This window comes from Eschrichtius robustus, chromosome 13 (assembly GCF_028021215.1).
Source record: "Eschrichtius robustus isolate mEscRob2 chromosome 13, mEscRob2.pri, whole genome shotgun sequence".
Classification (NCBI taxonomy): domain Eukaryota; kingdom Metazoa; phylum Chordata; class Mammalia; order Artiodactyla; family Eschrichtiidae; genus Eschrichtius; species Eschrichtius robustus.
In genome coordinates this window covers 67,894,377-67,914,831 of record NC_090836.1, presented here as the reverse complement: position 1 = coordinate 67,914,831, position 20,455 = coordinate 67,894,377, and the positions used below count along the sequence as shown (strand labels likewise).

Sequence of the window (20,455 nt, the reverse complement as noted above, 5' to 3'; positions counted from 1 at the left end):
GTAATTGGGATGGGAATGTGGATAGGAGTTACTATTTTAAAAAATATGGTGGTCAGGCTATGCCTCTCTAAACAGGTGACATTTAAACAAAGATTTGAAGGAGGTGCGGGAGCATGGGAATGTTTGAAGAAGGAGTGTCACAGGGAGGAGAATGGCCAGTGCAAAGGCCCTGAGACAGGACTGTGCCTGGTGTGTTCTAGGAATAACAGGGACTCCAGTGAGGCTGGAGCCAAGTAAGTCAGAATGTGAGTCAGACAGGAAATGAGGCCAGATTGTGTAGGGCCTTTAATGCCATGGCTAAGGTCTTTTAAGAACTGCTGTCATAGACAAAAAAGACAAACGCCATAGTTTAATAAACTAATATAATGAATTAGAAGGAGCCTCTATAGATTTTGGTGCTTGGTATCTAACTCGTACCAAGAAGATGGGCCAAAATTCATTATATCAAAAGAGGACAGATTATCTCCAGAATGTTATTCTTATACCTCTGTAACATATACAAACTCGATGGCTGTCGGGATTACACTTTTAAACCTAACTCATTCTAGCAGGCAGGCAAGGTGGTGCATTACTGTTGCCCAGATAACATGGACAGCTTACTGAGAATTTTCTGTGATAAGAAAGCCGATGAGATTTTTCTGTGACTAGGTTGATGGTAGCTTGTTTTTACAAATATTTTCTGGAAATATTCTTCTATGTCTGTGTCTTCTCTGCTCTGTAGTCTGGATCTTTGGGGGTCTCAAATGAGGACAGATCCAAAACCATTTCCCAAGGAAAACCTCAGCTAGTCTTGCAAACATGTCTGTAGACCAGCTCAGAAAGCAGTATGATGCCTTGCTTCAACTTCTCGTCTTTCATAGTAAAATGTCAACCCTGCAATCATTCCTTTAATACCAGCAATCAAAGCCCTCATCAGGGAGTGTCTGCTACCCCAAGCAGAGCTGACAGAAAAATGACATTCAAAGATCATTCATGGTACATACTAACCACTTGAACTACTAAATATTTTAAGTTCTATGCACTAATCAATCACTATAAAAGGCAAAGTATTTAGCCCCTCGCTGAGCTGTGCTTTAATTCTTGAACTTTCCTAAGGTGTTTTTTTTTCTTTCTTTTTTAAGAAACAATCACTCTTAATAACATTTGCATTTTCCAGTGTACTTGATAAAATTGCCTGTTTTGTTACGCAAGTGTTCCCGTGTTAAATCCTTTATGAAATATTTCTCTTAGAACATATTATATTAATCTATATTCTTGAAGAATTATAATATGATGGAATAAGAACTCCTAAATTTGAAATAAAAAAGTAAACACATACCTAACTAAACTGATATAAATATATTATATGCACATAATATATAACTGAATATATATTTCATCTGTGTAGAGCAATGAAAGATAAACATTTGATTAACTCACGGATATTTTAAGAGAAATATTTAGAACACCAAATGCTCAAAGCATACTATAAAATAGTATCTAATTATTTTAATACTGTCCAAATATTATAATGTACTTTTAAGCAAATAACATTTTCAAGTTTCTTTTATGCAATTTTCTCTTGGAATTTATCAAAATTCCAAAAATGCATAATAAAATAATTCAGTATTATTTTTTTCTTTTATTCCAGTGTGTAGTAAACTATTATTAGAGTTACATAAGGGGGGATACAAAATTACAATTATGAATGTCAACAATCAAAATAAAGGAAGCTTAAAGCAGTAAAGGTATGGGGAATTGAAAATATGCCAGTTTAAAAGCTTAGTAATATATAAGCATCTTTGGGAGACTTTGTTTGTCTCTCCATAAACTGTCACATTCTGATTTAGGATTGTTTGTGAAATGAATCTAGTCAGTAGTAGGCCAAGATATCACTATACCCTTTCTCTTATAAATCACAGCAATTTACTCAGTAGGAATGATCTATCCTTATTCTCTCATTCCCCATAATCCAATCACTTCCTCTCATAAGCACTTTTCCCCTGGTTTTCGCAATAATGCATTTTCTGTAACTAACAACCATCATTTCCTGATTATCATGCTTCTATCCTTGCACAGGAATGTGGGTCTTATGTGGGTCAGGGTCATCTTTCCCATCCATCTGTGTCCCCATGCTAAGTGTGTTAGCTGAAAGGTGAGTCTGGATAGACCATCATTATGCCTAGTACATATAAAAGTTTGAATGCCCCCAAGTCTATGACACTTTGATTAAGAACCATCAAATTTTGGTGTGTCTAATACTATACTTTCAGAATAAGCACATTCAAAGAGTTATTAGAAACTCTGCCTTCTGCAGATCCCTGTAAATTTTATTTAATGATGAAAAATGTTGTAGAAAATACTCTGGTTTTTAGTGCATGCTGTAGTGACCTTCCTAAAGAATAAACATAAATAAATAAATGATTTGACAGCAACTCACAAGACAAAAAACCTTGAGCTCTGTACACATGTATGATTTAGATTGTTTGCACATCTATTTGAATTTAAGTTCATTTCAAGTTTATTTAAAGGTCCTTCCCCCTTCAGGGTATTTTAGTTTCAGGATTTGGTACACTGGACCATCAGATTCCTATCTACTGTCATCACTAAATGAAGGACTCCCATTCTTTCTCAGCTTTTACAAGTATTAACAGCCTCTAGGACTGTGAGTTGCCTTAGATTCACCATACCTGAAGGAATTTGCTTTAAGTTTTAGATGTCTCTCAGGACTAAACAAAATCTAATTGGCTGGGTGGTTTGGGTGGATTCCTTACATCTTAAACAATTCAGGGCATCAAGGGCCCTGAAGAAGTTCAGCAATTAGATTGACCATATTGATGGAGGCCAAGAGCATCTCAGGACACATCCCACTGGTTACAATACTGCACTAACTGGCTATCCTTCACTGGTGTTGAATGTTTCCCTAGAGCCCAGTGATTTCACTGCCCAGCATGAGATACTACTGTTGGTGTATGAAATATTTCCTCCCCTTTTACAAGATTTTAATTTTGTTTTACAGTTAGATTTCCCAACAGCAAGATAGTAGCACAAAGGGCAAATATTACAAGCATAAGAATCTGACCTATTAGACTGTTTGATGAGTACTGAGAATGATTCATGGATGCCCACAGTATTAGACTTCATTGTATGACCATTTTCTTTGATGCTGAATGAGTAATTTTCTGAGTCATTTCAGGTTAGCTTAGGTGGAAAAAAATACAAGATACCAAAAAACTCTCACTTCCAATATTAGCCATGCCAGGTAAGAATGAAAATATTCTCATATTAGTTCCACTGCTTTTAGGATCAGATAATACAACTTTTTCTAGAATAGCATTATGTTCATAAAACAACTTTCTACAACAGTGGTTCTCAAAAATGTGGTCTTCAAACCAGCAGCATCCATATTACCTGGGAAGTTGTTAGAAAAGCAAATTCTGAGATCACACCCCTGACTTACTGAATCAGAAGACCTGGGTAGGGCCTAGCACTCCGTGTTTTAACAAGCCCTCCTGATGATTCTAATGCTCGTGGTACAAGTTTAAGAGCCACTGCTCTGTAACATCAATGTACTATTGGAAAAAGCAGTGGCACTGCTCTTCAGATCAGGTACCAATGATTAGAACTCTTGGTAACAAGGTTAGAAAGGGAGATTACTGTTTCTGTGAAGACTGGGAATGTAGTTAGTGGGGGAGGGCTTGGTTGCTGGTGATAAACATGGAAACTTGCATCCAGCTAACAGACACTCCACACACTGGTCTCCATGTGCCTTTCATGTATTTTAATTCTGAATAAACGATGAAGAGGTTTCTCCCTACCATCACTCCCTCTCATTCCCAAAGTTTCTAGAGTAATAGCAGGTCATCATGTTCCATAAGAACATAAGAAAACATCATCATTTCTATGGTACCTTGAAGCTATGTGTAGGAGCAACCTGGAATAATTCAGATAAGGCCATCACCATAACAAAGTGTTAGGGCTGGGATAAACGTTGCTACTTCATTCTCCCATGCATTGTATGCAGGTATATTCAGGGTAACATCACTATCAAGGGTATAATTAAAGAGAAGAGAAACTAAAAGTGTAGTTAGAGGTTATGTGTGTTAGGGCAAGTCCCATTTAATTTGTTTGGGAATGGAGATGGTTGGATCATGTACCAGAAGCTTGTACAATATCTCCAGGTCTTTCTTAGTCTCAGTTTTCAAAGGTAATAATGCCACATACTGATTATCCTTTAAATTTCCTTTAACTGTTTGGTTTTTAGTGCTTTGCTGAAAAAGACATTCCACTTGTTCATGCAAATGGGGATTTCTAATTATTTTTATTTATATTCCGGAAAACTTGCTTAACCACCTGGCAAAAGTTTTTTGTTTTTGGTTTCTTTTAAAATTAAATATAGAGTTCACCTAATCAAACTTACAAGCTTTTGCACAGCAAAGGAAACTGTAAACAAAACAAAAAGATAACCTACAGAATGGGAGAAAATATTTGCAAATGCTGCGACTGACAAGGGCTTAATTTCCAAAACATACAAACAGCTTATACAACTCAACAACAAAAAAACAACCCAACTGAAAAATGGGCAGAAGATCTACATAGACATTTCTCCAAAGAAGACATACAGACGGCCACGAAGCACATGAAAAGATGCTCAACATCACTAATTATTAGAGAAATGCAAATCGAAACTACAGTGAGGTACCACCTCACACCAGTCAGAATGGCCATCATTAAAAACTCTACAAATAACAAATGCTGGAGAGGATGTGGAGAAAAGGGAAACTTCCTACACTGTTGGTGGGAATGTAAGTTGTTACAGCAACTGTGGAAAACAGTATGGAGTTTCCTCAGGAAACAAAAAACAGAATTACCATATGATCCAGCACTCCCACTCCTGGCATATATCCAGACAAAACTCTAATTCAAAAAGATACCTGCACCCTTATGTTCACAGCAGCACTGTTCACAAGAGCCAAGACATGGGAACAACCTAAATGTCCACTGACAGATGAACAGATAAAGATGTGGTACATATATACAATGGAATACTACTCAGCCACAAAAAAGAATGAAATAATGCCATTTGCAGCAACATGGATGCAAGTAGAGATTATCATACTAAGTTAACTAAATCATAAATAAAGACAAATACCATATGATATCACTTACATATGGAATCTAAAATATGACACAAATGAATCTATCTATGAAACAGAAGCAGACTCATGGACATAGAGAATAGACTTGTAACCACAAGCCAAGGGGGAGGGGGTTGGGGGAGGGACTGAGTGGGAGGTTGGGGTTATAAGCTATTATATATGGAATGGATAAACAACAAGGTCCTACTGTATAGCACAGAGAACTATATTCAATATCCTATTATAAATCATAATGGAAAAGAATATAAAAAAAGAATGTATATACAACTGAATCACTTTGCTGTACAGCAGAAATTAACACAATGTTGTAAACCAACTATACTTCAATAAAAAAATTTTTTTTAAATAGAGTTAATGCTTTTAAATAGTTTAATTTTACATGCATTCTGTTATTTCCTTTAAATTAGGGTTTCACCTATCTTCTCTTTGTATACTATTTAGCACCCTTCCATCTCTTAGTACTTTCATACCACCATGAGGCTTTGCCCAAGTCTTTGTCAAGATCTAAGAGCACAGGCTCTAACCTAGAAATGAATGAGGTTCATGAATGAATCAATGTGTGTAAAGTTCTTAGAATAGCACCAGCACATAATAAACACCTGATAAGCTTAGCTATTTCTGTCATTATTCTTAACTATCCAGCCAAGGAGTCTCAGCTTAGGTACTGGGCCCAACCAAAAAGTGCCCTCAACTACCAGACATAGCAATCCTATGGTTTTTTCAGAAATGGGAGTTTTCCATAGTCAAATCAGAGTTCTCCCTTCTTCCTTAATAAATGCAGAAGAAAACAGAGCTGAAAATTTGTTGGCCTAGGGCCTAATACTGAGGCAGGCCTGAACTGAGGTTAATGACCAGAAATCACAAAGAATTAAACGTACTTTACACTTCTTTCTGAACCAAGAGAAAGAAGATGCTCAGAAAAGTCAAAATCAATTCAATTCAACATGAGATTTGAAGTTTGAGATGAGAAAGTGGGAGAATTCATTGAATTTTTAAAAGATAAAATACAGCTAGCTATTATTAGGAGAAAGATTTTTTCTTCTTTTATCCTTTTAATAACCAGGCTTTCTAGAGGCATACTTATGTCTTTTCATGCACCTCGAATGGTTCATCTCACAAAAATCCAAATAACTGAAAGAAACCCTGATAAGGGCAATAAAAGCATATAAGAAAAAAAAAAAACACCCCAGGCTTTCTATAATATTGATGATTTAAAAAATAATATAGTGATCATTCTTATCCTTTGATTTTTAGTGATTTTGTTGAAAAACACATTCTACGTGCTTATGTACTAGGATTTCAAAATATTTTTATTTATATTATGGAAAGCTGTTTAATAACCTGCCAAAAGCTCTTTTAAGTTAAGTATACAGTTGAATGCTTTAATAAACAATTTTACATGCTTACTATTATCTTTAAATTATGACTTCATGCAAATATCCTCTCTTTATAATCATACTTAGCAACCCAAATTTATACATTGGTCTCCTTTGTTTTCTTCATGGACTATCAATCACAGTTTATTATCTCAGTTAATCATTTCGATACTGTTAAAGCTTCAATCCACTCTGAAATAGGCATTTATTATTTTCTTTCATTGTTTGAAATCCTCCTCAATTTATTATGAGCATATTTCTTTTCTATACGCAGTAATTCATACTTATGTTAATTAATGAAAAAGAAAAAAAATCAACAATATAAAATGGACTGGGCCTTTCTCACCTTCCGAGATGGCCCACACTCTGTCTGTGGAGTGTGTTTCTCTCTAAATAAATCCACTTCTTACCTATCACTTTGTCTCTCACTGAATTCTTTCTGCGATGCGACATCAAGAACCTGAGCTCCATTAAGTCCTGAGACCAGCTAGACCAACTCCTGCTCATTGTCAACACCGTTGGGGACATCTTCTGTGCCGTTTCTTTGAGATAACTTTTTGGGCACTAACACCTGGTTGGGAGGCTACCTTGGAAGTGATAGCATCTAAAATCAAACTAAGGCCCCCACCCAGGTGGAAGATGGTAACTTCAGGCAGAGTATGATTCCTGGAGCAACACCCTGTTACCTCACCACCAACCAATCAGAAGAAAATCTGCACACAGTAGAAGATAAAAGACTCTGACCCCCCTCCCCAAATGATTAACTGCGATTAACTTCCCCTTCTCCCTTTAAAAACTTTCATGGTCAAGCAGAATCTTGGGAGTGGTTCTTGGATATGAGTCTGCCTTCTCCCCAGGTTGCTGTTCTCCTGAATAAAGCAATCTTTCCCTTCCAACCAACCAACCAATAAATAAATACATAAATACATAAATACATAAAATAAAATAAAATAAACTGGTTTTGTGAAATACAAGAAGCTGAACATGTCAAACATGAATGGAAACTGACCAGGAGAATTTTAATTTTGACAATCACCATGCAAATATTTGAAAGACAAGCTATAGTCAGAAAGAAAATCTGAAGAAAATTTGTATGAACATTTTTGCAGTATGGAGAATTTTGACATTGAAATACTTTCCAATTAAAGTCAAATGTCTTCCTTGAGTCCAAATGCCATATTCATTCAGTCTTAGATATTGAATAGGCATGAAGAGTAGAAACATACATAAGACATGATCACCTGTCATCTCTGCCTGTAAGGAGCTCAACAAGAGAGAGAGATAAACAATTATGATGTAATACGTTCAGTATTTAGAAACAATTTTTGGAAGGTGGGAGTGGAAAGGGGAATTTATAGAAGGCTTTGCAAAGGAGATATTTGGTCTCCTTTGCAAAGAAGAGGCAGTTGGTCTCCAAAAGAGGACAGAAAGGACAGTAAGAAAGAACACACATACTTTGCTCTTTCTCTGGAGCACAAAGGAGAAAGAGCGAAGTACGTGTGGGGAATATAAACAAAAATCATAAGTAACCATATAGAGCATACTAAAAATGTAATTTTTACACAACTGGAAAATAGAAAACTATCAGATTTTAAGCAGAGGAATAATAGATAGGTGTATTCAAAAACTAGGTTCAGGTGGAGGGTAGAGAAAATGGGAACAGAAAGACCATTTAGATATCTTTTGTAATAATCTAGGAGATGTCTGAATTTAGGGAGCCTTAACAGAGAAACATAAACAAATTCAAGAAATATTTAGAAGGGAAAGTCAGTAGGAGCTAGGTATGGACTTGGGGGTGGGAAAGGCTAAAAAGAATTAAGAATGATTCCTAGATTGCTGGCTTGAGCAATCAGACGAACAATGGTACAATACACTGAAACAGGGAACACACAGGTAGGAGGAGGCTTGCAGTGGGGCAGGAACAGTGGTAATACGGGGTTTGAGATGTCTGTGGAAACCTAAGTGGTCATACTAGTAACTTCAATCTACAGGTCTAGAAGAGAGAGAGATGTTGTCTTGAATTACACATTTGGGAGTCTTAGGCAACTAACTTAGAAGACTTTCAACAGCATATAATTAATTTTGCAGAAGTACAACCATCATGTCTAGAATAAATTATATTCACTTCCTTTACTGGCACCAGGATAGAGCCTATTCTAAAAACCCACTGCCACCAAATGGGCTTCCTCATGTCATGAATTATATTTTCCTATTTATTTATGGCTAACATCTCTTCTTATCATTATATAATTGCTTCTTTATAGAAAGGAGAATACCTACCTCTGTTATGATAGCATTCACCACATTATAAGTGCATTATACCATTTAGAATATATGAAGAAAAATAATTGAATATATAGTAACTCATCAACAATATCTCATTTTTAAAATTGTTATGGAGTGCTTTGCCCTCTATTTGGTTTTTCTTCTTTTTAAATCATAAAGTTGCATTCCTTGGAAGCTTCTTTGATGAGGCATGTTTTGCTGAATTTTTTTTAACCTAACAGATGTTTGGGTAGTTAAAATTCCTCGTGAGTATGGTATCCCGTGGTTTTCACAACCTAAGTGTTACCCCAGGAATTTTCCTTTCTTGCTGTCTTCCAGTCCTGGTGGTCTATAGGAGATGCACATTATGAGAGTCCCATTTCACTCCATACTAAATTTCACACCCACACTCTTTTAAAGTTGTACATTCCCTCAGCATTATAAGTACCTATTGTGCACCACAGAGATATTTAACAGCTTCCATTCTGCATTCTTCCCCCACGCACAACTCAAATTGCTTTTGAGTATAAGGATAACCAGAAAAATAAGAGATGAGTAAAATAAGCTATAAGACTTTAATGTTTCAAGTTAAATATTTCTGCCATTTGTAATTTCCGTGCTTATGTTTGTATCTCTGCACACTTAGCATGAAGTAGAGAGTAATGGCTATTATACAGATGATTTAAGCAGAAAAACAATTTGGTTTCAATTATCTAGATCAGAGTATGTGGGAGAAAGAAATGTTAACTTGAGTTGGCCGAATGTTGTTTCTTTTATTCACTCCAGTGTACAGTGGCAGATCTAGATTCAGAAAGTAACCCAATGTAATTCTCAGCTTGCATTCCAACTTTGCTCCCCGCATCTTCAATTTGAGTGCTCTTTTTTATGAGCTCAGAGGGAGTTAATACAACATATTTTCTTATTCTACAAGTCATTTTAGAACATCCTATATAATATTTATTATTCCAACTGGGTGGTCTTCTTATTTGAGCTATTCAAATGTTGAATAATCTGACCTCAGACTAGCTATCAATTGCTAGCTCCTTATCAAAGAAGCTCCAGGTTTTGATAAGAAGTTCTGGGAATAAGTACTTGGGCACAACTTGATGCTATTAGAGTAACATGCACAAATCTGAAATAGTGATTTTATACTAAGTTATATTGTTGTTTAGTGTCTTCCATAATTCAGAGGAATCATTCATTTTCATTGTTTTATTTTCTTATATTATAAAACAACATAACACTTTTTCGGAATCAATGACATAAAAAATCTTATTAAATTTCTTCATCCAGATTACTTTTTATGTTTGCAAAATGTCTGTAATGCTTTTCATCTTTGGTATGTAGAATCAACATCTAAGCATTACTTGCTTTTAATCTTAAAAACATTACTACTCTTCAAGATTTTTGTTGCTTGACTGTTCTTCTCATATTCTTATACAATATGTTAGTAGTTCACTATATATATTGTCTTGCAATAATATATGTAGTGTCTTTCTGTCTTTCATATCAAATGCCACCTCAGAGTACCTCTCCTTGGCTTAATAAATAAAACGTTTTTACCATACACTTATGAAATTCAAATATATTTATCATTAGAAAAATGTCCCCTTCATTTCTGAGACTAAATGAAGAGTGACCAACTCATTCTCATAACTTTCAAAATTAATTTATTATTACCACCCCCATATGAATACTCAGCTGAAAAGCTAATAAGTTTGAGAATGCCAAGAAAAATAATAAGTCTGCTGTCACAAATTCTGAAATATATAAATCTTTTCACTTTTCTCTCTTAATCACAGTGGTAGAAAGGCAACTTTCCATGTATCCCCTTTTCTATCTTATTGATAAAGAACAGAGTAGAAAATTAGTCCTTAAGGATAAAGAACAATAAAAGGGAATAGAAGTAGCATAGAAAATCTACTTAACTACTGATAAATTTTTTTCACACCCAAGTACTCTCTGATGGAGAAATCAAATTGTGGCAGTGAGATACCAGACCGAGAGAGAAGAAAAGTACCAGATAAAAGTCAAACTGGTACTCCATACGAAGGCACTCTTTCAATTAGTCATCAAGTAAAGATCTGGGAGGTGTGGTGAAAAAGAAGCCAAGATTATCCTCTCCATTCCATCAAGAACTAACAAATCAACCAACTAACCACCGATGGCAAAGGAACACATCCTAATAAAACTAGAAAAATAATGCTATTTATTTTTAAAAAAGCTCACACTGATTGTGAAATATTTGAAATATTCTACCATTATTCTTTTAAACCAGAATAAGCAAAGTGGAGTAGTAGGGAATTGAAAATGACCAAACTCTAGTGAGTGGGTCATAGACCTTAAAGTGGGGTCGGAAGTGGAGGGACTCGGGGGGAAGCAATGACATTCAAGTGGAAAGACTCCCAAATTTTCAGAATAAGAATGGGGGATTCTTTAAAAATCCAACTTCCCGGTTTCATTTACCAGCTTTTGAATTGGTCAGGTTATATGTTGTTTTATGCTAATTGAACATCTTCCACCATCCTGTCTAGAGTACTTGAGGAAATGATACACTTGGAAATTCTAATTCCTGGCTCACTGTAGCAGGCAGAAGCAGCTACTGTCCGAGTGAGAGGCTCATGAGGAGTAGGACGGGAGCCCTTAGTGGCAGCAGATGCACAGGCATATGGTCTATTTTAATCAAAGGTAACCAATTAGCTGCCCACAGGCCAGATGTGGGCTACTGACATGTTTGGTTTGAAAAACTAAATGTTCTTAAATTTTAAAAACTTGTTACAGCAAGAAATTAAGTATTTTCACATTAAGAAATCTAACTTTCCTATTTCTTTGAAAACATCCTAAGTCCTAATAGCATGACTTCTCTATAAGACAGTAATCAGACAGAGGTGAGTAGTGGTTGCCCCTGTAGACAGCGTGTTCTGTTAATCTGCCAAGGTTTCCACCACTCTCAATCGCCTTACATCAGCCTGCTTCATTCATTATGGTACCTGACTGACGTCTTCAGGTAACTTCGAGTTGTCCCTGGGACTTTAACACGTATTCATTCATTCAGTGTCCCATTTTTCTATCACTTGTAATTTTGGTTATTCTTACTAGCTGAAGCAACTAAAATTCTGAACTTTACCTATGTTCTAATCTCTAAGCATCTGTTTCTTTCTGTTTTCTAGTCAATTAGATTATCATAGTTATTTCTTCTCAAAGTTAACAGGCTCAAAATAACCATAATTACTGACTAAACGCAACCTGGATTTGATTTTTCCATATTTTCCTTTCCTTTGTTATGGCACTATCATCCTCTCTATCCCCTGCACTGGAAAACAGTTCATTCTGCCGCCCCCATTTTAGCTTATTTAATCAAGTTTAACTCGTTCAGGAAATATTTATGGAGTGCCTACTGTTGCCAGGCACCATTCTAGGCAATAAGGAAACAGCAATGGTCAAGACACCTTCTAAAAATAAGCAAATACATATAAATAAAAAGTGATCAGGTAATTATAAATTTTCATTAAGATAAGATGATATTCTAGAAAAAAACTGCATGGCTCTTTTAGATTGGGTGGTCAGGGAAATTCATGCTTAGCAGGAATCATTCAAGTAGAAGTATACATTATAAAAAGCTGCTCATGCAAAGATAGACGTGGAAAAACATTCCAATCCAAACGAACAGGGCCAAGTTCTAGTACTTTAGTGTGTTCAAACAACACAAAAAATATCCAGTATGAGTGGAGGATAATGGTAAGTGGGAAAATGATTATGGATGAGGTTAGAGTGTTAGGTAAGAGCCAAGTCACATAGGGCTTTGTTAATCATGTTAAGAAATTTAAATTTTATTCCAAGAGCAATGGAAATTCACTGAAAGGCTTTAAACAAGGAAGTGACATCATCTGATTTACATTTAAAAAGATCAGCATGAAAGCTAAGAAGCTCAGGTTAACGCAGTGGTAGCAGTAATGAAGGATAGGACTAATATGCTGGTAATGCAAATGGAGGGATGTGTTTAGATAGCATGGTTGAAATAAATCATTGGCAGAGTAGAAGAGGAAAAGAACACTGCCTAAATTTTCATTTTCTGCATTTGGACGATGAGAAGGCTTAGTGTTTAGACCACGTTAATTGTGAGAGGATATTAGACACACCTGCCCAATGATGTCAGTTCATCAGGTAAATATACTGATTGGGTTCCAGGGAGCAATCAGAACTGGAAATAGATACTTGAGAATAATCACTATATAAGTAGACTTTAAAGCCGTAGGACACGACAAGGTCACTTAAGGTAAGATCTCATAGGGGTTGTGTGTTGATAAAGAAAAGGGCCAATGAAAAAGAAAAAAAAAAAGAAAAGGGCCAAGTATGTTATCTCTGAATACTCCAACACTTAGATTTAAAAAATGAGAGAGACAGAGAGGGAATAAGCAAAAGAGACTGAGAAAGAGCTATCAGGGAGGTAAGAGAAAAACCAGAAGAGCAGATCTCACAGAAATCAAGAGTCCAAGAGCCACAAAGAAGAGAGGTTGGACAACTGTGTTGAAGGCTGAGTTGTCTGGATTGTCTCAACTGTTGAATTGCATTAACAAACACTCATTGAACATTTACTATACAAACATTATGCCAGGTAGTCCGGGGAATAGTAACAAGATACACATCTGGCAACCTAAAAAATAAAGCCTCTAGATCAAAGTTTATTTCACTATTTATAAAGGTCCACAACAGCATCTATTTATCACTGAAACTCTATGTGTGTGTGTGTGTAAGCCTAAAGTCACTGAAAACGTGGTAAAGCCTGGCATAAAAGCAGCAGAGCTTCCAGATATGAGGGGGAAATGTAGGCATAGACAAAGGGTACTTGATGGCTATCAGTATAGCCTAATGACAGACCACTTAGAGGATCAAAATGCTTTTTGTTGCAATATAAGACTCTAGGACCTTGGTACAACTCTGGGAGTTTGAGAAAAGCCCTAATAATGACTGAAATTGAATTTCCCATCGGGATTCAATTAAGAAAAAATAAATGCTATTATGGTTAATGATGTTGTTTAAGCAATTAGGGCAACCAGTTAATTTTAAAATATAAAACTAAAGTTACAAGAGCAATCTTTACCTATATTTTGAATGATTTCTATGGAAAAACATTTAAAGAGCTTTTTCTTGAATGCAAAAGTATATATACACATACAGAACAATACTTACGACCAGGCAGGGTTTGTGTAGATATCCAATTTGAAGCATCGCTATAGCCGGCATTGGTGCTGGCAGCCACTTGGAATCTATACCATCTAAATTTCTTTAAATCATATACTGTCTCTTCAGTTAGGTCAGCTTCGTAGAGGTATTGAATTTTTTGATATTCAACACATTCTTCAGATTCCCATTCTTTGCAGTTTTGAGCCCGAAGTTGAGTGGTAATCTTATAATTTTGGAAGTAGCCAAAGATAGTGTCAGGTCTCATCCATGTCAATGTTGCACTAGTTGACTGAACATTAGAAAAAGCAATATTTGTGGGAATGCTGGGAACTAAAAGTTGAAGGGAAAAAAAATGGAAAACAATTGGAATTACCAAACATTGTGTGAACAGGAGGGAGAAATGGGATTTACAAATATTTCTTTACTATGCATGTAGTGGTCATCTCTTATTACAACTGCCCTTAGATTAATATCCCCACATTTAATAAGCAGAAACTTAAGGTGATGCTTCACAGAGCAATGGTTCAAAGGGTTAGGGGACAAAACAATTGTGATGTTTTTATTCCTAATTTTGCTCCCCAATTCACTCACAAGTTACTTATAAAAACTTACTTTGGTTCCTTATATAAGCACTGGTACAAAGAAAAATTGCATGCGTATATAATCCTATGTACTTTCCGAGGAATGGTCTGAGTTTTTAATATTTAGTTCCCGAGAAAGACGTTCTTATATTTAAATGACTAGATAGACACAAACACATCTTATATATAGTAGATGTTGATTATAAAGTAATTTAAATAAACAAGATTATTAAATGAATTAATAATGTATACAATTAGTTAATTTTTATTTTATCTTGCATATATTTAAAATTAGTATAACCCTTTCTAGAACATCATCAAGCACACTGACATTAATACACAGAATAAGGTATCTGTATATCACCTATAATCACATGGTCCTACTTGGAGTCATTTATTAGATTTCGTATTAACCATTGGTTTGCTATATTCATACCGTGTGTCAGGCTCTGAGGCTGGTGTTAGGAAATCAAGATACATAGGCTTATGTCTTGTTTTCAAGAAACAGTCACTTATTAGACAAGTATAATAATATGTGTGTTATGCTTAGAAATATAAAAGAACAATGAATTAAGATGGGCACTTTTTTCATGCCTGTCCTTGTATATGTGCAAGGACCTTTTCTCAGAAGGCTGAGATAGGGAGACTGATAACAATGACTTGTATGAAAATTACACAATTCATAAAAACTATATGTTAATATGTGCAGTAAAGATAAGGAAATTAATAAATGAGTTAGAAAATTCATTCGTAAAAAAGTCATTCATTCCTAAACATATTAATTCAGATTTCAATAAATACCTAATGAGCATCTAATTTATGCCAAGTACTACTGTAGGTGCTGGGAATACAATGAACAAAATAGACAAAAGTCCCTACCCTGGTGTAATTTACATTCCAGAGGTTTATATACAACACAAGTATAAATAAGTATTATATACAGTATTTTGGATGATGATTAGTGTTATGGAAAAACATAAAAAAAGGGGAAAAGGAGAAAGAGTTCCAAGGATAATGAAATTTTAAACTGAGTAGTCAGAAAGAAAGCCTGACTGATTAGGAGACATGAAGTTCCTGATGAAGGTGGGGAAACTAACCATGTGACTATTTGGAGGAAGAACATTCCCAGCAGAGGGAAATGCATGATTACAGGCCCTATGTTGGAATCATGCCTGGTATGTCTGAAGAATAAAAAAGATCCCAGCGTGGCTAGTAGGATGTGAGGTCTGAGAAGAAACACTGAAGGGTTGATTATATACGATATTGTAGAACTTTAAGACTTTCACTTGAGCAGAGGAGTTACAGGCTCTGAAGTATGTTTTCACTCTAGCTACTGTGTTGAGACTAGACAAGGGAGAGAAGGATGAAAACAGGGAGAGTAATTAGTAGGCTATTGCAACATCAACACAAGAGATCAGGATGGCGTGGAGCAGGACTGCAGCAGCAGAAATGAAAGCAAGTATTCAGATTCTGAATATAATTTGCAGGTGAGCCGACAGGATTTGCTGCCGTGTGACATGTCAGGTATAAGAGAAAGAAAGGAGTAGAAGAAAGCTTTAAGGTCTTCGGGTTGAGCAAACAGAAAGATGAAGTCACTTAACCAAGAAGGGGATGACTGTGAAAGAAGTAAGCTTTGGCAAGTAAGATTAAGAATTTATTTATTTATTTATTTATTTATTTATTTATTTATTTATTTAATTTATTTATTATTTGGTTGCGCAGGTCTTAGCTGTGGCAGGCGGGCTCCTTAATTGTGGCATGTGGGCTCCCCAGTTGCAGCATGTGAACTCGTAGTTGCGGCATGCATGTGGGATCCAGTTCCCCGACCAGGGATCAAACCCGGGCCCCCTGCATTGGGAGCGTGGAGTCTCAACCACTGTGCCACCAGGGAAGTCCCTAAGAATTTATTTTGAGCATGTTAACTTCGAAATGCCTATCAGATACCCAGAAGGAGATGTCAAATAATAGATGGATGCATGAGTCTGGAGTTTTGTAGGGAGATCTGAACTTGAGTTAAAAATTTGGATTTCCTCTTAATTTTTTACTGAACTATCTACAGACCTATTGCTTGTAAATTTGCCTAAACCTGGAAAAGAAGAGAAAATCTAATGCAATGGAAAACAAGTAGTAAATTACTTAAAGCCATGTGATCAGATTCAATTACTCTGCTTTCAAATACTAATATTTATCATCAAATCTTACTGTATATAATTGAACAGTAACCTTTAAAAAGGTAGCTCTACAAACAGAACACTTGTAATATGACTTACAACACACTATCTTTAGTTATGCATAAGAGCAATGAGAGAAAAAGTTATTTTAAGGAACAATTACCTTTATAGAGGAAGAAGTTTTAGAATTGACTAAAAAGTAGAATTTCCATAATTTATTGAAATCCCTCAGCCACTAAGTTTGAATTCAGACCTCTTGGAGATAAGACACATTTTCAAAATATTCTAACACAAAACAGAGAAATATGACTGATTTGGGGGTTCAGGAAAAGTGTTAAGAGAAAAGGTTGCATGTGAGAGGAGATTTCACTAATTGTAAAGGTAGAGATTCAAGAAGAGGTGGGTAATGTGATCTAAGTCAAGTTTATAGCTTATAATTGACACTGGCAATAACAAAGAGAAATAGTCTGAGGACATACTATGGCACAGGATTATAAATAGCTTCTCAGGCAATGGAAAACTATCAAGGTGACAGAATGAGATGTTCAGTAGTACATTTTATCAAGTCCAGTCTGATAACTGCAAACAGGAAAAGGGACAAATTCATAGAACGTTTGATTTGTTCAGCAAAGAAGAAATAAAATGATAGCAATAGGAAAGAGGTGAATTTTTAGATCTATTTTGGTGGTAGAATCCATAGAACAGGCAAATGAATCAGAAGATCACAGAATCAGAATTTGAAGGAAACTTAGAGATGATCTTGGTCAACCTGTCTTGTTATGTCTGACCTTTCTGGAGGCAGATGTCCCCCAAGAATTTTGGTACCTACACCTTCTTCCAGTTTTTCAACTAAACACTGATAGGTGCCGATGCAAAAAAAAAGTTTTGCAGCTGTAATTAAGAATCCAAATCAGTTTACTTTAAAATAGGGAGAGATAATCCAGTGGGCCTGATTTTATAACGAGTCTTTTAAAAGCAGAGAGTTTTCTTTGGGTAGTTACAAAAGAGGAAGTTAAGTATTCTAAGCAAGAGATTAGATTCAATGTACAAACATTTCTCCACTGCTGGCTATGAAGAAGGAAGGGGCCACCAGGACATCTCTAGGAGCTGAGGACAGCCCTTGGCTAAAAGCCAACCAGGAATTGGGGATCTCAGTCCTACAACTGTAAGAAACTGAATTCTGCTGCAACCATGTGAGCTTGGACGAGGACCTGTACTCCACATGAGAACACAGCCCATGGATAACTTGATTTGACCTTGTGAGACTCTGAGTAGAGAATCCAGGCACAGCATACCCAGACGCTGACCTACAGAGCTGTGCTCTAATAAATGGGTGTTGTTTTAAGTCACTAAGTTTGTGATAACTCATGACACAGCAATAGAAAACTAATACAACTTCACTCTACCAAATGACCAATCTCTACTTATCTAGCCTGTTCTTAAATATACAGAGCAAAATCTTGAGGGGCTTTATTTTAAAATTGATTTCCAGATAGCTCTATTAGTTTGTACAGCCTTCATTATTTTGAACAGATATCTACCTTCCTATAAATCCTAATTCTACCCTTAACACCCACCTCGAATAGTCCTAGTCCTATTTTCCTCTCCACTTTACTCCAACATTTATACCAAAGAACTAGAAAGGTTTTTATTCTGCATTCATATCAATAAAAAAGATTGAGCAATTACTCCAAAATATATGTTTATTTATATATTATATACATATATGAATGCCAACCTACATATTAGATTATGTCTCTGAAGGTCTAGATTAATTCTTGGAACAAAATAGGCATTTAATAAATATTTTTGAAAGTAGGAACAAATGAATAAGAGGGTATAACAGGAGGCTTGATTTAGACAGATGGTCAGGAAAGGTTTTCCTGATGAATTATAATTTAATCAGAGATCTGACAGATAAGATGTAACTTCCCAGGGGAAAAGCATCAGGGTGTTAAGACTCTGAGGAAGAGAACATGGCGCATTGGAAACACGTAAAGGCTGCTACATCCATGAGGAGATGAAGAGGAAGATAGAAAGTTGGAGATGCAGGCCAGAATCAGATAATGTTGAGCCTTGCAGGCTGGATTCAAGATTTTTAGTTTTATCCTAAGTGCAGTGGAAATACTTGATAAGTTTTATATTGACTTTTCATTTGCATTAAAACCATAGACAAGGGCTTCCCTGGTGGCGCAGTGGTTAAGAATCCACCTGCCAACGCAGGGGACACAGGTTCGATCCCTGGTCCGGGAAGATCCCACATGCCGCAGAGCAACTAAGCCCATGCGCACAACTACCGAGCCTGCGCTCTAGAGCCCGCGAGCCACAACTACTGAGCCCACGTGCCACAATTACTGAAGCCCGTGCTCCTAGAGCCCGTGCTCCGCGACAAGAGAAGCCACCACAGTGAGAAGCCCGCACACCGCAACGAAGAGTAGCCCCCACTGGTCGCAACTAGAGAAAGCCTGCGCACGCAACAATGAAGACCCAACGCAGCCAAAAATAAATAAATAAAACCATAGACTCTGCTCTTCCCCATGAGAGCAAGGGATTGTGGTCCAGACATTTCCCTTTCTTTCCAGTCCATCACTAACTACCCCTTTCATGTTTCAAGTTCCTTTACCTAGGGTTTACTAAGCAACTAAAGGTGGAAGGAAAAAAGGATGAATTAGCTATTCAATGAACTGGAGGAGGCAGAGGAGGCTACCCTTTCCCCATATTTCATCAGGGGGTTGACTAGATGCCCATGGCTCTCTGACCAAATTTTTTTGTACCCTCCAGTGTTTAGATTTCAGGAAAGAAAACTAATGGCAAAGTTTGTGGCACATTAAAAAATTTTCAGCAGATTAAAATTGGTCCACAGATTCCACTATTCTCCAAATAAGTGTTACAGAGAAGAAAAGGTCTAAATAAGACAGTACTTTAACTTGACAAAGAAACAAGATCCATACAAGAGTTATTTTTAACCTGGCTAAAGGAAGGGTAACAATAATTGCAATTGCTTTCCATGTGACAAGCACAGGGATGGGCCTTGCACGAGACACCCAGAGTCTGGCATGTATGGGCACTCAGTAAGTGCTGATTATGTGAATAAATCATGGTTCATGAAATAGTCCTTTGGTTTTCATGCAATACAAAATTTTGTCCACATTTTTCACTCAAATGTATTTATAAAGATGAACCAGAAATAAATCTAATCTGAGGCCAATATGTATAACTTGTAGACAATTTTTTTTAACAAGGCTACTTCAGACGCATACACAAATGACCAGCAGTAGGTAGGCCTCATTTATATCCAGCATCTTCTCTTTTGATGAACCGTGTGTTGAACTAGACTATTTCAAGGCAACTGCCCTATTGAATTACAGATACAAAAAGGATTACACTCATTTTAGCATGGAGAATCAGATTTCCATTCTTTAAGAATGACTAAAAACCTCAAACTTTTTCTATCCACAGATGGTACTCATTTGAACACATCATTCCATGCTTCCTGGAATAATCATGCAGCTTGTTTAGATTTTCTAAACATGACTGAACTGTGATGAAGCGATCAACATTCTCTGCCAAGGTATTCCGTAAATTACATTTTTATTCATAAATTATTCTTACCAGCGAAATACTTTCATCATGGTTGTATTGAAAGTCTGTAGATCTATACAAGTAAAAATTTGTTACACTTTAAAGGCATGTCAGTTTTTAGTGATTATTTGGTATATTCCACTTAGAAGATGAAAATG

At 36.1% G+C, this 20,455-nt stretch overlaps 1 protein-coding gene across 10 annotated transcripts in view; it reads right to left on the bottom strand.

Moving 5' to 3' along the window:
- Window positions 1–20,455, bottom strand: part of PTPRQ (protein tyrosine phosphatase receptor type Q) — a 260,044-nt gene that overhangs the window by 78,706 nt on the left and 160,883 nt on the right. For all 10 annotated transcript variants that reach the window (XR_011076020.1, XM_068561270.1, XM_068561274.1 and 7 more), the window contains one exon: window positions 13,970–14,293. Coding sequence is in view for 9 of the 10 variants with exons in the window: in XM_068561270.1 (XP_068417371.1) it covers window positions 13,970–14,293 (324 nt within the window). In the remaining variant the exon portion in view is untranslated. The remainder of the gene's footprint in view (window positions 1–13,969; window positions 14,294–20,455) is intronic.